The sequence below is a fragment of the Telmatherina bonti genome, assembly GCF_933228915.1.
Source record: "Telmatherina bonti genome assembly, chromosome: 11".
Classification (NCBI taxonomy): Eukaryota; Metazoa; Chordata; class Actinopteri; order Atheriniformes; family Telmatherinidae; genus Telmatherina; species Telmatherina bonti.
Genome location: NC_136629.1, coordinates 20,324,318 through 20,342,108, shown reverse-complemented (window position 1 = coordinate 20,342,108; position 17,791 = coordinate 20,324,318). Strand labels below are relative to the sequence as shown.

Here is a 17,791-nt window from a genome sequence, read left to right as displayed (position 1 = left end):
CAGACAGGCCTTACTTTGCAGCTTTCCTTTTTAGGCTTTTATTTATACTGGTGAAGGAAGGATGGGGTGGGGGGGGGGGGGGGGGGGGGGGGGTGTTTGCTGAGCATAGATTTTTCTTTCAGCTCTTGCCTGATATGTAGTCACACATTTATTCACACCGAGTAGGCAGACTCTGCAGTGGCTCCTCCTGTAAAACTGTCAAAAAAAGAGTTGAATGTTTATTTCAGAGATAATCCTGAAAGTTTAATCTTGGTTTCAAAGTTTGCATTTTTCTGCACATTTCTCCTACCCTTTAGCACCGTTTACTGTAATGCACGGGCTTTAAACAATTTAAATTAACTGTCTGGCCACCCATTTGTTTATCACACAAAATGAGATAAGATATAAGATCCATTGTTCCAAAAATATACAAGATTTGTGTTCCTTGTTCATCTAATCACACACAGTTGTAGAAAAATGAACAAACAAAAAAAGGTTTCATTTATAAAAATGTTTGATGCATTGCTGAGTTCAACGACATGATGGCTGTTTAATGATGCTGGTTTCTTTCTCCTGATGGTGTCGTGATAGCATTGAGGTGGAGCTGGATTCTCTGCAGAGCTTCTGACCTCTTTCTCCTTCCTATAATGACTTTAAGTAAATGATTTCCACTTAGCTTCTGCCAAGCTGCTGCCCTGCTGCCACAATGGAGATTGATTGGTGTGTGTGTGTGTGTGAATGTGTACGTGTGTGTTTTAGCCCTCCTCTGTTCTCTTTTAATCTTTACTAATTGTTCTTTTACATGCCCCCTGTGTCAGATATTAACAGAGGAAATATTTAGTAAAATCTTTAAAGGTTTTTTTTTTCTATTAGATTTATTTGATTGCTAAACAGCTCCTTGCTGCTTAATACATGTACAAGTAAATAAGAAATTGATTTAATTTTCCACTTCCCACCACCAGGAAGCTTTGAAGTGTTTATACAATTTTTTTTTTTTTTAATCATGACTCAGAAATTCTCCAAGTTAAACTTTTGTCCTTTTTAAAGGTATTGGCACTTTGTTTCTCTTTTTGTGTGTTTTTCTTGCGGCAATTTCTACACCATTCAGCCTTTTCCTCCAAATGTGTGCAATATAATGTATTATTTTGATAACTGCAGGCTTTCTTTCTGTATGCAATACTGAATTTCTAGTAGGTGGATGTGGAATTGTGTGATTGTGTGATGTTGGAGGAATTTAGTCTGCAGCTTTTCAGTATCACAGCCAGTCAAAATGTCACAAAACAAACAAAAGTTACAAACAATTGTTGCGATACTTTGTAGGACAAAAGAGCTCCAAGCTGAAACTCCCTCTATAATCCACTTTTCATCTGAATTGTTACTAAATGCTGCATTTCCCCAGCCGTCATCAACAGTAAAGTGGCTGATGTTGGAGTGCTCTGTTAATGGTTGCCATTATTCCACAACATTATGAAACCTTACAGTTGTGACATAGTAAGAGAGCTTTAGAGGATTTGTTTGAAAAATTAAATAAACACAATAATAGTTTTGATTTGGAAAGCTGAATTGTCCTAAACTTTCCAAAGTCTATTGATTATTGTAAAAAAGCCCAAGTATTCCCAGTTCCCAGCAACTGGCTTCCCAGCCTTTTTCCCCTCGGATATTCCCTGGCATGGATGACATAATCCTGTTCCTGTTTTTCAGCCTTGCCCATGTTGTTATAGATCACTCCTGGATTTTGCTTCTGACAAGTGCTTGTCTGTCAACATTGGTATGTTGACTGATTACCCAGTTTTGATCCCTGCACACTGATAAACCTGCCAGTTGGCTTTTGCTTCACTGCTTTATAGAACTGGTTCCCACATCCTGGGGCCTGAAACAGGATTAGTGGCTTAGTGAGGTAACCTCAAGTTCAGTTCTGCAGTTCCAGCATCACTGAGGTGGTTCACTTCTTATCCAGGTATATTACCATGACAACTGGCTGACAGCGCCGACTATCCTGTGACATAGCATGTAAAGATTGGAGGTGTGAGATGACAACCTAAAGCATCATGTACTGATCAATCGCTTTTATTAAAAAAAAATGAATGAATGAATGAATGAATGTATGAATGAATGAATGAATTTGCAGTATGGACAGATTGATAGAGAGAAAGACTTTCTCTACATCCAGGTCAAGTCAGGGACCAACTACTACATGACTTTTAGAGGCATTTTTACGACACCAGTAAAAGTGAATCCTTGTTTAGCTTGAAACAGTCTGATTTTTAAAGCATTTTGCTGCTGACTAAAGATTTTAAACTAATTAAAATTAAATTAATTAAACTCAAAGTAATTTCTGCAGTAGACAACACTTCCTTGCCTTTCATTTGAATAAGATTGTTGAACACATAAAATTTAGACAATTTTGAGCTACTTCATAATTTTAGACCCTAGATGACATAGAAGTATCATAGAACTATCTTGAACATTTATGATAACCCTACTGAGTGCATGGAATTACGGTTATGGTGGATTAGGGTTATTATCCTTATTTGGTGCAATGAACATCATTCTGTGTTGTGAGATTGACATAATAAGCTTGAAACTTTTTCACACGTATTAGACGCACTTTTCAGAAAAAGAATGGTAAATTGTCAGACGTATTTGCTCATTAAGGATGTGCTGGTGGCTTGTTAATTAAATGATTTCACACTGCCAGTCTGCTGCTGACAGGGAAAACAAGAATCTGACGATCTGCACTTATTTTCCCTTAAAAAAAAAGTCATAACTGCGCTCTTTTCTGCTTTGGAAGCAGTCGCTATGTTACTTTCCTGTCTTTTAATAATATTTGATTGTGTTTCTTCATGCAATGCAGACTTTTCCTGGTTTACATGGAAGTGCACATATCCAGAGTCAGAAAACCAAAGTTCACACAAAGATGATATCCTAAATCTATTGTACTGCTTATTTACTCTTCAAAATGATCCTATGTCAAGCCAGATGACCTTAGCAATAAAGTCAAAGAATTTTCTATTACTGCTCATATTGGTAGATCATGGAAAGACATCCATGTTGGAGAAACCATTAACTTTCTAACCAGGTATCAGTAAAAATGAAGAAACTAGTTAATCACAAGGCAGTTAATTTCTTATTATGCATAAATACAGCAGCTTTATTGTTTGCAAAAACAATTAGATACTTAAGTGTATTACCAGTACGATGTAATTGCATTGCAATTATATTTTTATAAACATTGTTTTGTCCGCCTGGTGCTCAGTATGGAGCAGAACAGCACCCATGGGAACGCTTAATATTACCTGCTGACTCTCACTCATTATTGCTTAAATAATCATAGCAGTGCATACATGAGTTTGAATATTATATTCCTAAAGGGTTTGCCTAACTTCATGCTCCTGTAGCCTGCTTTGTTTACCTGCAGTCTAACAACATTACCACTAATGTGCAACACAAATCAACACGCCAATATGTGTGCCTGCAATTTTATTTTTAACACAAATTAGCATGTCAATGAAATTTCATTCATGTTTCCTTCGTTGTCACAGGCAGAGGTAGCATAGGCAGTAATTGTTTTGATCCACACCTGAGGCAAAATAACGGTCTTCTGAATATTTTTAAATGGCTTGTGTACAAAGCTGCTAACAAACTGCCAGGCATGTGTTCACTTTTGTCACTCAACGCTGTTGGCTTTTCATCCTCCGGTTGTATTGACTTTCCAAAAGCTGGCTGGAAGCTGAAGAGTAAAGAATCAATCAGCAATACAAACACGGGGCTCTTACCTGCTAAAGATGCTTCTAACCTTGACAAACAAAGCTCAGTGAATCTTTAAATTCACCACCTCCCTTCTGGGTGCAGGAGAACAAAGATCCACCTCATGAAGTGAAGCCGAAGGACAAACTTGAAAGTACTGACTCCAAATGATTTGTACGCTGTGGGTTAATCAGCATTTAGGCCGTACTTAATTCCATAATAGCATCAGGAATTATATGTACGTGTCGTCGTGGCTCAGGCTTATTTGTGTTATGCAGTTTTTGGGGGTGTTACATCATTTGGAGAGCGAGTGCTATTCTGGGTGGAGACCAGAGAGACAACTTTCCAGTGATTGCTCTGACACCTCAGAGCTGCAGGGAGTTGATATTTTCTACCTGCAGCTATGACTCAGATTAGACTTTCTGTGTTGTTTGAGGTAAAAGCTGGTACTGCATACGAGTGTGTGAATGCCTATTTGCTTGACATGTTTGTGTGTACCCTTGTGTGTGTATTTGCGTTCTGCTTGATAAGTGTGAAGAAACTAGGACACAATGTCTGCAAAGAGGCCTGTTCTAATTATGGCTGTCTTTGCTTTCTGAATGCTCTGGCCTACTGCACTCTACACCTCCATAAACCTTCAGAAAACACTCTCAGCCCTGCTGCATTCTCTGTTTTGATGGATAGATACTGAGCGTTGCACACGTCTGTACCCCCATGTTTTACTCAGTGACTTAAACAAGTGTCTGTATAAATTTAAGCTTGCTAAACTGTTTGCATGACTGAGACAAGTTCTTATATCAATGTTCTTTATAAGCAATTATTCAACAACAAAAAAAAAATCACCTAAATGGATAGCTGGTAAGAGCTATCTCTTTATAAATACATGGATGATGCTGCAAACAGCCCATCTAACCTTGGAAATTCCTAAGTGAGTTTAAGATTTAATGTTTGTGGCACAGCTTTAAGCTTCACAGCACACACACAGTTTGTCATGTTTACTGGGCAGAAACACACTACACTGCATTATGGGGGGAAAAAAAAGCCACTAGTGGTTTTGGAACTTCATCCATTGTAGACTGAATCAGGATGACTTGCCCTATACTGCGTCCCACTCTATTTTGGGGTCTCCCCTGAGTGAAATACAATACTAAACTGCAGGTGTATCTCTAAATATGCCATATGAAAACATAATCCAAGTGAGAACCACCAACCAGAACTGAAAAACGAAGGTGCCAATAACTGTAGTTTAAATTAAATTTAATAAATTTAGACGAATATTTATTCAAATTAACTTGGAAGTGAGGATCACATTATAAAGCAAATTGAACTTGAGTATTTAGCTCAAGGGTGCTTAAGTATGTAGACCAGGCAAGTTTGGGATTAAAGCAGCAACGTTATATCTGAAGAATCTCTGTAAATCAGAAGGTGCAGCAACCGCTGCTCACCTGTTGAGATGCTTTTCCACAAATACAGACTCAACTCAACTTGTCTTGACTCTCATGAGTTTCCTTTACAAATTAATACCACATCGATAGAAGTGGGGGTCATCGTAGCAAGAGGGTCTGAAAGTTTTGTGATGTCATTTGTATGCGACAAACAACGCAGGAATGGAGGACATCAAGGTAATTAAATACCTGCTGCTCAGTCTGATTTTTTGTCAGGTTCGAGGTTAAAGAAGAGAGGTGGTGAGATGAAACACTCAGGAAAGGAAAGGAAAGGAAAGGAAAGGACAGGAGATTTGTCAGGGTTTTTGTTAATGAGTTGCTTTCATGACTCAGTCAGTGATGTTACCTTCTGGCCAATCAGTTGCCTGCTGTCAGTAGACGTCACATTTTTAGCTTAAATCATCTCATTTTGAACTATTGTCAAGTAGGTGCTTAAAAAGTATCGGGTCCATGTTGGTAATATTTAATGAAAAACCCAACTAAGTTAGTAGCACTGCAATTCAGGCCTAACTTTTCAGTGGCTATGCCCATTATTTATATATCTGTGTTTTACTGGCTGGAGACAGCTCTATAGGTGGGGTGCAAGATGGATGCCGAATTACCCGTTGATAAAGGGTGTTTAACTGAGTATAGGTTGCCATGATTCAGTTGTGCATCTTTAAAGACATATTTTCTATAGCAACACTGTTGAAACCCTCAACTGGATGACTCAAGTGTTTATAGTCAATATTACAGAAACTTGTCTCTTTCCCTCTCAGTCACAGACAATATACTTGAACAGTTACAGGTTAAACTGATTGCTTTTCTCTCTTTTTCAACCAGGATGTTTGCAGTGAGGCTGATACCCTGGACCTTACAGAACGCTGTGAACTGATCAGTGACAGACTACTGGCCTTAGAAGATGAATTGCAGACTGCTATACTGAACCGGGACCAAGCCCTCACCCATATCCTTTCAGTCCACTCTAAATATACATAAATCATAAAAATAAGCCAGACGCTGTTTTCTCTTGTCCATTTATCTGAAAGACATAATTTCCCAATGGACCATAAGCTCTTAAAAGTAAACATCCAAGTTACTTTTGTGGTGACTGATGGGAGCTTTTTGACTCTACCTTTCGAGGGAAGAGCTGTCTTATCTGACATTACAGGTCCTTTTTAGGGAGGGAATAGAAGATAAACTTGGATTGGAGGGTTTTTCTTGACAGGCTGTGCCAACCAGAAAATGAAATGGCAAAAGTCCATGTGAGGCTATTAGAGGGATGGCCGATGTGCGCTGCCAGTCACCACGGGCTGAGATTAAAGTCGACCGACAGGGGCAGTACCTCAGCAGATAGAGAAATGTCACTGTAATGACTCTGTTCCTGTCATATCTTAATGTCCATCCTCCAGCTGACCCTCCCTGACCCTCCTCACTTCCCTCCTCCACTTTCCCCATCTGCCCATTTCCACTTGCTGGATTTGATGCAGAGGAAATGACAATATCCATGATAATGACTCAAATCAAACTGTTGAAGCTGATTACAGGTCACAATACATCATTTTCCACGCTAATTAGAAAGCTGATTGGAAATAGATTAGTGTGTTTCTCTCACTCCTGCACGGCGGGCTTACTGAGAGGTCGAACAGGCAATATTTCAACACTGCGATGAACAAAAATTGGCCCTCTACCTTGTTCTTTGTTTCCCCACTCGTCTAGTTTTTACTTGTTTTGTTTAGTCACATTTTCCTTCTTTGAACAAAGCCGAAACCAAAATATCTCTCAAAATAATGAAGAAGCTTGTTTCATTTTGAGACTTACTAAGAAAAATATCTTAAAAAGCACACCCTGCCTCTTTGTCTCAGTGTGGCCAGACTGTTTTTTTTATGTTGCCTGCTCAGCTCTCAGAGGTCAAGATATGAATACAGACTAGCCATTGAAAATAGACTTGCCTGCTCCTCTTCACCTCTCTGTTTCCTTGTCCTTATGTGTCATTTATTTTTAAGAGTCAAAGGCACTGTGCTCATGCAATAGGCCAGTGGACTCTTGAGGACACTACAGATGCAGGATAATATTGTTTTTTTTTTTGCAGAAATTGAACAGGAACTATGGTAGTGATAGTGCTACTGTTGCCATAGTGACAAGAACATCAAACCAACAGACTCCGAGGAGCTTTAATTTAGTCCCTGCTCTCAATAACAAGAGGTGTACACACAACCACAGATTCTGGGACTGAAAGATGCTGACAAGTATAGGCAAAATTCTGCTTGATCTCTGGGGTTAATGTGAAGGGTTTTCCACATAATCCCGAAACTCTCCTTTTCATTCGGACCATGTTGGCCTGAAAGTCTTGTCGAACCCTTTGCAGTATTAATGAGAAGCTCTTTAATAGCTAGTTAATTATGAATAAGGACAATCTGTGTCCATTCAGACAGCAAAACGGGCCATCAGACCCCATCTGCCATCAAAGCTATCCCTTTGATTTGCCACTTAAGCTGGACACTCACACGATTAATTTGAGTTTCTAAGCAGGTTAAACAATCCCCCCCCCCGACGGCGTGCGCTATCCTGTTTCACTGGTAGTTTATGAATAATTTAACCGAGCAGACTGCTTGCATGGGTTCACAGTTGAGACGATCTCATGAATAGTAAATTTGATGAGGTTAGATTGGGTATGACTTGATGACCTGTCCCAAGAATCAGTTTAGTTTCCAAATTGGAGATTGATGACTTCACCAGGTTACGGCTGTCTTTTGCTCTTACCATTAACAACCACTAATTTCAGATTTGCAATGATATCTGTCTGATGGCATGCTTTTTATTTACATGTTAATGAGTGTGTGTCTGCAACATGAGATTCTTCCTTAACTCGCACTGCACAGTCGTTAGAAAAAGAAGTTCAGGAGGTAAAATCCACCTTACAAGCCATGCTTGCACAGCTCAAGGTGGAAGAAGAGCAGGAAGAGGAAGAAGAGGAAGTGAATGAATTGAATGACTTGATGAAAACTGGGACAGAGGAAGAAGATGAAGAGCAAGAGGATGAAGAGGACCAGTATTTTAGTGACAGCTGGGACATTTGAAATGGATGCCTGTAGTGTTTTGGGAGCAGTCTTACATGTTGCTTTCTGCAAGCCTGACCTGCAGTGAAAGTGACCTCATATCCATTTACTGTATAAGCGCTTTACTACCAGCCTCTGTGGTGTTATACTCCTGAAAGTCAGCACTACAAAGCTTTGAAAAGCTTTTTTTCATCCATCTATGAAGGAAATAAAAACAACAACAAAAAAAACAAAACAAAAAACAAACAACATGGAAGCTTTTAGATTGAATGCAAAATGCTTTGGGTTCTTTAGTCTTTCCAGCAGGTAATGAGGACTTCTGGTCACTGAGTCGGTGGCTTAGATCTCTTTGGATGTAGATGTAAATGTCATTTCTTGCTGAGCAATTAGATGACATTCATTTTTCCAGAATTTACTGTATAAAAATTTTGTTGCCCTTTGTAAACCAGATGAGTCAGAGATGTTAGAAATTTACAACAACAGCGACTTGTAGCTGTAGTTACATAATTATGAATTTCATCTTGGCAACAAGTGGACAATCTAAAATGATGTTATTTTATTATAATTATTTTGCACAAAAACTAAAATGTCTGTTTAATTTTTAGGTCACGTTTATGAGTTGTCAGCATTTTTGTTGTCTGGACTTGATTCACTTTAACATTGCTTAGGAAATTTGTGATGCTACAAAACACTTAACTAACTTAAACTTTATTTTATTGGCGTTGAAAACATATTGAGAGATAGCCTTTTCTTGTCCTTTAAAGCTGTCTGCACTTACAAACATGGTTTGAATTGAAAGTCATCTGTCACAAAATTCAGAAATGCTGGAAATACTAAAGTATAAAACATCATTGGGCACATACAGTATTTCCAACTGTGGTTTCTTTATTTAATTGTTAAATGTTTGCCTCTGATTAAAGGTTTTTATTTTATTCCAGATAATGCTTTCACTGGGTTTTATTTTATATTTTCAAAAGACAAATCTGTATTTTTCCGCATTGGTTTCATGTTTTTGTTTCCTATGTGCAATGGAGTTTTTGCTATACCGTATTTCATATTTATTCCTCGCAGCATCTCTCTAATTACAGCATGTAATGTTTGCTCTAATGTTGTGTCCTGTTGTTTTCTTCTTGTATTGAGTTACAGCCCCAATGTTGATTTTCCCCACAGAAAATGTGCAGGCATGCTGCCAGGCATGTGAGGGCAGTGGTGACATACAAGAGATATCAATACGCTAATAAAGGTTCTCCAGTGAGGTCTTTAGGGTGTACATGGCGTTCTATTGTTATCTCACTGCAGCAGAGGCAGTGTGGTTAATTGGTAGGCATCCTTACAGAGCAGAAGGTGGGGAATTATGGAGTGGTGTTTTCTATTCATCTGATTCCGTTCTGTTGTTTGGTAGCAGCAGGTGTGTGTGTGTGTGTGTGTGTGTGTGCCATCCAATACTCATGACTGTAAACACAACTCAGGGTTTTTCCACAGCTGCACAATGGGCCTTTCTCACATTACTGCCAGGTTGCAAAGCCTTCATCTGGCCAGGAGTCTCCACATCAACAGCTTCAGGCAGCATATAGGCAGAGCCTGGCACACACACCTTCCTGCCAAACGCTCCCTACCTCATAATTGAATCGCTGCTTGCACCATACTGTGCTCCGTGTGGCAGCTCTGCTCATAAAATGACCACAAACAAAAACCCAGATGGTTTTCAGCAGGCAGATATAACAGAGTAATATGTGTTTTAATGTAAAATGAAGCACCATGTGGTGTAAGGCCCTTTATCTCTGCTGTTTGGTTGCTAAGATATTGCACATGTTTTTGAAGTCATGTGGGAAAGAAGGTAAACCCTCTTGTAATTCAATTTTTTATGTGTCAGGATAGAATAATGAAAAAAAATCTGATCCAAGATTCTTAAAAAAAGGTCTTAAAATTAGGCAAAGAAAACTACAGCTGACCATCAGCAGAAGATGGTCATTTAACTAAAACTAAATCATAAGGCGGAGGGTGAAAAAAACTGAATTCATTCTTTCTGCTTCTCTTGGAATTAAAAATAAGTCTGGAGCTTTCAGAAATGGGTTAGTGGATCAGCAGTAATCTTAAATGATTTTCAATCAATCAATCTGGGAAGGGGATAGTAGTCTTTTGTTATACAGTTAGAAAAAATTGCAAGTTGAAAATGTACAATAATATTACCAGTTGGTCTAGAAGTAAACATCCAAGCAAGTTCACACTGCCAAACTTCCCAAGAGCTAGATCTCAAATGCTATATTAGCCTCAGTTAGCATCCATGACTGTAAAATTGGAAAACATCAAGCAAATGTGTTTTTTTGGAGGAGGAGTTACAGAAGAACGTGTCTAAAAAGAACACCGCAGCGCAGGTTTGTAAAAACTGATGTGAAAAAAAACCCAATAAGACCACATTAGCAATCTCCTTTGAACAGATGAGACCAAAGTGGAGATGTTTGGTCATAATGCACAGCAACATATCAGCACAAACATCTCATACCAGCTGTCAAACATGTTGGTGTAGGGGTGTTGTTTGGACTTGTATTGCAGGAAATGGATACCTTGCATTCAATGAGCTGAACATAAACTTTTCTGCATACCAAAATATTATACAGTTAAATATGAGGCCATCTGACATGTTACTGGAGGATTATCTCAATTACAGGAGCAAATTTGCAAAAGAATGACTGAAAAAGTAAAGAATCAAAATGTTACAATGACCCAGTCAAAGTCCAGAGTTAAACCTGATGCATATCCTGGCAACAACCTCAACAAATGCAAATCTCAATAATTGGACGAAATATTGTAAAACAGAACCATGCTGGAGACAGATGCAGGAAATGATAAATTTACATATTCTACTGTTGTCCACAAGCTCATGGAGTGAACTTAGATTTTAAACACACTGAAGTTTTCATTAAATCAATATACAGGCTCTTTCCTAAAAAGGATTTTGTGACCAAAAATGAAGAAATGAATGGTTTTTAGGAGTCTGTGTCAGGAGTTCTGGTCCTGGGATCTGGATTTATTTATTGAAATCCCCTGTGAATTGTTATGTTGTCTGACAGGTACATGTACAAACTCTGTGAACCATGGGAGAATCCTAGATTGTGTTGCAGATTTTCCTATCTCACTGCTTCAGCCAGTGACACAAACACCCCTAATGAATGCAAATTGAGCTTTTTTGTGTGTTCATGCCTTTCAAATCCTCAGAGAGTTTCCCAACTTCCACTGAAACTGACACCTTTTCTTTTTATTTTTTGTACATGTGAGCGGCTGCATGTCAGTTCTGGTCACTGAGTCAGTGAAGTCAACTCTCCTGAGAGGTGTTTTTGTGCCAAGTAAAACTGGACACAGAACTCACCACTGTCCTTTTATTTAATTCTTTCCAGTGGTTTCAAGAGCTCATTCAAATTTATTCTCCTCTTTCCTCAGCTGTTGAATAAATTCAACTGATTAATTAAACAGGCAAAAAAAAAAATGGAATTAATAAGCAAATTAAATCATTTAATTGCCTGTCTTCTCCACATTTTTTCCCCTCTATCAAAAGCAGCAAAAAGAAGGGAGGCTTTGATAAAAAAACAGGGAAAAGAGGAAATAGCCTGCCTTTTTCTTTTGGTTTTATCTTGATTTTGAACACCACACATCATTATAAACATTGTACCAGAGGGAACTATAGTAACCACAGAAACAGACCCATTTCCATTATTCATGGCGCTTTGAAAATCACAAGATGAAAAGAAATGCAATCAGAGATGCACGTGCAAAGCGAGCCAAAAGTTTGGACACTCAGTCATTCAAAGTCACGGGTTATGTGTTTCCAAACTTTTGACCGATACTGAACATTTAACTGAATTACAGCAGCATTACAGCATCAGTTCCAAAACAATAAACTGTGTAAAATGTCAATGAAAACAGAATGCAATGATGTGGAAATTGGATAAACCCATGTTAAATTCTCAGTAGGATATAAAAAATATATCAGATGCTAAAACAGACATTTTTTACCATTTCCTGGAAAGTATTTGCTCAATTTGAATCTAATGGCATTTCTAATCTAACACTAAAAAAAGTTAAGGAGGAAACAAAAAGGTAGAAAAGTAATTGAACAATTGGAGAAGCATTATATGACAAAGTAGGTTGTCATATAATAAACTGGCAACAGACCAGCAACATGATGGAGTATAAAAGGAACATTTCAGAGCCTCTCGGAAGGGCATAGGTTCACTGTGAGTAGCTGCTTCTAAATATTGTGGAACAGTTGCAGGAAAATATTCCTGACTGTAGGGATTCCACCATTTACATGTATACTACCATAAAACAATTCAGGCCTTGTCCACACATAGCAGGGTATCTCACAAAACAAAGATATTCTTCTTCTCCTGTCATCCACTCAGTTATGCAATGAAAAATGTCTTTTCAAAACCTCCAACCAAAGTACCAAAGCACGTCTGCGTATGGACATATAACTGGACAAAAAATACCATGACGTCACATGGGCAACCTTTGTTTTCAACAGCATAGACATCCTCAAAACTGTGTTAAAGTTATCCTTTGTCCAGGCGCTTTGTGTTTGTTTTTACATAGCCGTCCATATCACTCCACATAGACGACCAAACCCAAAGGACGACATTAAGGACGGTTATTTTCCACCACCTAACCATATGTTTTGTGTTTTTTGGGAGTAACATTGTGAGACAGAAGGGATATTCTGGTTGGATAGAATTAGGGGCACTACTGCCACCTAAAGGGTTGATATGCTCTTGAAAGTGTGGGTGTTAGGGTACGTGATCTACGAGTGTACATGGCTCATACTACTTATAGGACATAGGTTGGTATCACTTTACATATCGGTAATTATATGGTAATTGTGTGGTAATTTCATAGAAACAAAGAAGAAATTACTCAGTAAATGCAGATAATACACATTACTAGTAGAAATAACCAGGTAATAACCTAGTAGTAACACAGGATAAACTGTATGTAATAGTGCAATATTTCATGGAAACAAAAAAGAAATTACTGAGTAATTCCAGGTTATATGCCGTTAATACTAGTGGAAATACTCAGATAATATCTTAGAAGTAACACTGGAAACATCATGGTGACAAGAGACTTGAGCTGATGTTAAAAGGGTAATGAGTAGGTAGCCAGAGCAATAGGAGGGTAAAATACACAAGAATGTGAAACTGTGGCAGTATTATATTAATATTGTGGTAATTACTGTAATAAGTTCTTTGAAACTGAGGGTGTATTAGTGTAAAGGCTCAGAAGATTGAACCTAATTCCAAAAACATTTCAAAACCCAAAAAACCAGAAAGAGCAACTAGGATCAGCGACAATGCTGGGGCAGACAGGTACTGGGATCTAAGAGGGAAAAAAAGGGGTCAGACACCACTGAGCACGGGTAACAGGTTTAACAGGTTTGACAGGGCCGGACCACACAGAGAAACTCTGACAATCAGCAGTCCTGGGATTGTGGCTTAAATAGTGAGTGGCACGGGTGGAAAGCGTCAGCAAATCAGTGCTGACGAGGATCTCCTTCAGCTGGGAAAAACCATCCACAGACAGAAGCCATGGCAATTAGTGCCTTGTTCCTACTGCAAGGAAAATGCAGAAATAACAGAATAAAACAGTTCATTGGGTGCTAGTTTCTTCTCAGGATAACACGTCGGATGAATTCATTCGTTTAGAAGCAAAAACATGAAATCATACTATCAAAGCAGGTGTAAATGCATTACTCCACCAAAGTCTTGCAACTCTAAGAACAATCTAGAGCAAACATTTAGTGGTTGAGCTCCACCTTTTCACCAAATTTCCTGGAGTTCAGCTCTGGTGTTAAGCAGACACACAGTCAGGAATAAACTGAAGTCATGAGCTGTGCTGAAACAGTCTTTTGTTAAACAGCACAAAATGCATCACGAAACCAGGGCAGATGAAAATACTCAAATGTGAGAGTTGCAGGTAATTGGGCATAAATACATTTACCAATTATCCCTCCATTTTCCACTCTGCATCTTGTTAAGGTTTGCATGCTAATGAGCCAGCATGCCACTAGAGAGGTTGCCAGCCCATTATAGAACAAGCACAAGGAAACAACCATGCATCCTTACTAATTCCCCTTGAGGGAATTTTTTATTTTACCTTCAAAATCACAATTTCACATATCCTGTCATTGTTTAGTTTTTTCAAAAAAAAATTTTTTTTAAAAGACTTTTTAAAACATTTTTTTTAATTACATATGAATAATCTCACTCTGACTGTGGGTCTGTATACAGCCGGGTGGAAAATGTTTTGTGTATCTTTTCTAGATGTAACAAAGTCCCACAATCAGGATTCAAATGGTAATCATGGTTTATTCTGATAAAAAAAAAAATCATGCAAAATTTTCTTTATTGTGTAGGATAAATTGATATAGAATTTAGATCTCTTTTTTTGGGGGGGGGGGTGGAGCTAGACACTTATAAATGATGTACATCGTGAATTAAATCCCAGTTAGAAGTCTAACAAGTGCTCATGTCACTAGCTCTAAAAATGTTTTTTTCTCATGTGCAATCACTTAAAAGCTTAAGCCTGTGCCCAGAAAGTCATCAGTAATAAGATCATTTGAGAGAAACTCGGTGCGACACACCATCAAATCTGTTTAAAAAAGATTTATCGCGTCCATGCACTACTGTGGAGCATCACTGTTGAACCTTACACAACAGTTATGACAGTGTTGTGTGAATTTAAAACATCTTAAGCAAAGAGATGTTTGTACTGCTCTTCCTTGTTGTATCAGGAAGATTGGGTGTAGTCCTTTCTTTTTTGAGGGGGGGACAAGCTGCAAGAACAATCAGTAAAGCAATAGATGAATTATTACTGTAATGTTCAAACAAGAAAATTCTTTTTTTTTTTTTTAGTTCTTCCTCCAGGGAGAGTTCCTTCATTTAGATCCATAGAGGAACACTTCCTCCAAGTTTTCGGTTCACCTTGTGCATCGAAGGGGACAATGTTGTCACAGGAAAGCTGAAATATCATGCCAGCTCTGCTATCCCTCCCACTTACTCTCAAAAACAGACAGGTACTGCACCAGTGGGAGATGGGATCGATAGATGTGATGGATGGAGCTGGGTGTCTTTAGAAGCAGGGCAGGAGGATGAAGGGTGGGGGAGGGAAGTAATGAGAGCTCCCGTGTGCGATAGGAAGGTTTCTGCCATGGGATGCTGGGTATGTGGCCCTCTTTCCTTTTAAATTGAGCTGCCAGTTTGGTCTAATGAGACTGAGGGAGGCTTGAGTCTCAGGGATGGGACTGGTGATGTGAGATGCTGCTTCTCAGCGCCTGTCTGCCAGTTTGTCCTGCAGCCTCCAGTCAAACAGAACGAAGAACACAACATATGGCGACGAATCTGAGGGAAGTTAATGCTGCTCCAATGCTTTGTCTTTTTTATTGTTTTAGCTCAAGGTTTTTAAACATCATAACTATTTAAAGCTGCACTAAAAATATTTAACAATAGTGCCTCCAGTAAAGCATAATTGGTTATGAGTCACAGATAGTAACAAAGCCGGAGTGAACTGTAACCTATTTGTGTCACGGACATCAGCAGGACTGCAAATGCATGCTAATTATCTGGAGAGGGAATAAATAAACAAATGTTTACTTCAACCTGCTTTTGTTGAAACACATTTCACAGAAAGAAGCTTTTCTTTACCTACATCATTGCTCATTTTTCAGGTGACTAATTGTGCATAATGATTGGAATGATGAAAGAGAAACGCTCTTTGAAATAATTAGACTTTATAAAATGAAAATCATCATAATGATATGAAACTCTGCTTTATCCTCAGATAAAATCCTAATGGACCATAGTTTACAAAATGAAAATTATGCTAAATTTATCTAGACATATTGTGATACAATTAATAATAAAGAGTCAGATTTAAGGTAATCTGTGATCTATGATCATCTGTGATTAATGTTAGCCCATGATCAGCACATTACCGGCTAAATTTAAATCTCTGAACTGCAGCTTTTGCTTTGGTAATACTTTTTAAGCCGACACAAAGAATGCACCTCGCATGCCAGCTGTAAGCAAAAATCTGCAGTTGAAAGAAGGGAACTACATTGGAAAGTTATCACTTCATGGGAATAATTTTTCTCCAACCTTTTAAACACTGCCATATATCATTAGTCTTCCAAAACATACTATATCTCCCCCTGACCCCTGTGACCTGGCATTAATGTTATTAAAATGTGATCTTTTCCCATGGATTAGTGTGATGATCCTGTTTTTGACATCTGACTTGGCTTATGTTGTCCGTATTTATTCCAGCTGAAAGCGGTCACTAAATCTGTCATGCTGACATGACTCTGGAGCTTTAGATGTCTTAATATTTACAACGTTCCCGTCATATATGAGTGAAAGCATTAGTTCAGTATTTTATCACCCTAGTTTTTGTGACAGAAACTCACAGATGAAGGTGTATACTATAGGACTTTAATTTTGTTTTTCTATGCCTGTGGGCACAAGCCATTCACCTGGCCCTTATACTAACCTTTACCAATATAAATCATAAACATTTAAACTAAACTGTGCAGCACTCAGTTTAATCAACACAGTGACAGTATTAATGGTTTTATACCAAGCGACAATCTCCGACAGTTAAAAGTAAAGCCTATGCAGAAGTTTAAAAAATTGCAGTTCACCCCTCATCCACTAGGGGTTTCAAAAGAGAGCAAATCCCTATGAACTCCCATGTTCAAAAGCCAACTTTACCGTAGCAATAAACATGTTTACAGGCTAGTACAACAAAACATTTTAGGTTTAATAGGTCAGGTTTACCTTCATGACACCTCTGGATGGAGTGATTTTGTTTTATAACTCCTCCATTTAGAAGTAATTTAATCTCAAAATTTGGCATAATTGGGGCGTGTCCTTTTGATTGACAGGTGCCCGATTTTCTACTGCAAGAAGGCAGAGTGTAGCACAACTATGGTTTTTAGCAGCTAATAGCATATTTTAGCCTTAGCTCACCTGTTAGCTGGTTAGCTTCTGTTGGTTCCAGGTTAGCTCGCTTAGCTTTTAGCTACAAACAGGTCAGAGTTTGATAGATGTCAATCATCCACCCCGACGCTCACAGGCCCCCTCTCAGCTCTGCTTCTTTCCCCATTTTTGTATTTTCCTGGAGAGACGGCATGGATGACGCTGCAAAGACAGCGATGGTGGGAACTGCCCAATGAGCTTCAAATCAGCTCTTCAGAAACTTACCAGTGACGTCATAGAGGTTCTGTCCATCTTTTATATCCAGTCTATGGCTTTTACTCATTTTCATGTCCTCACCAGGAACAAAAAACACATAACTCCGAATGTTAGGCAAGAACTCAACACATCTTTTATAATAATTTCTCCTTCAGACGAGCAACATTTTAATAAATGTGTCAAGAGTAGCTATATGGGTCCCTTTAAACTTTCCTATTCTTTACTGCACTAACACAACACGACTATGAGGAGCAGCCCAAGGACATTAGTGTCATTTGGAATTTAAAATGGAAGCAGGGTGAAAAAGAGAGGAAGAAATGGAGAATGACAGAGAATCCAG

The 17,791-nt window shown here is 38.5% G+C and overlaps 1 protein-coding gene across 1 annotated transcript in view; it reads left to right on the top strand.

Annotated features, from left to right (window-relative positions):
• The window catches only part of disc1 (DISC1 scaffold protein), a 45,924-nt gene extending 36,632 nt beyond the window's left edge, over nt 1-9,292 (top strand). The window contains exons 14-15 of the mRNA XM_079248436.1: nt 5,994-6,118; nt 8,032-9,292. Of these exons, the coding sequence (XP_079104562.1) occupies nt 5,994-6,118; nt 8,032-8,230 (324 nt within the window). The 3' untranslated portion in view covers nt 8,231-9,292. The remainder of the gene's footprint in view (nt 1-5,993; nt 6,119-8,031) is intronic.
• The last annotated feature ends 8,499 nt before the right edge of the window (nt 9,293-17,791 follow it).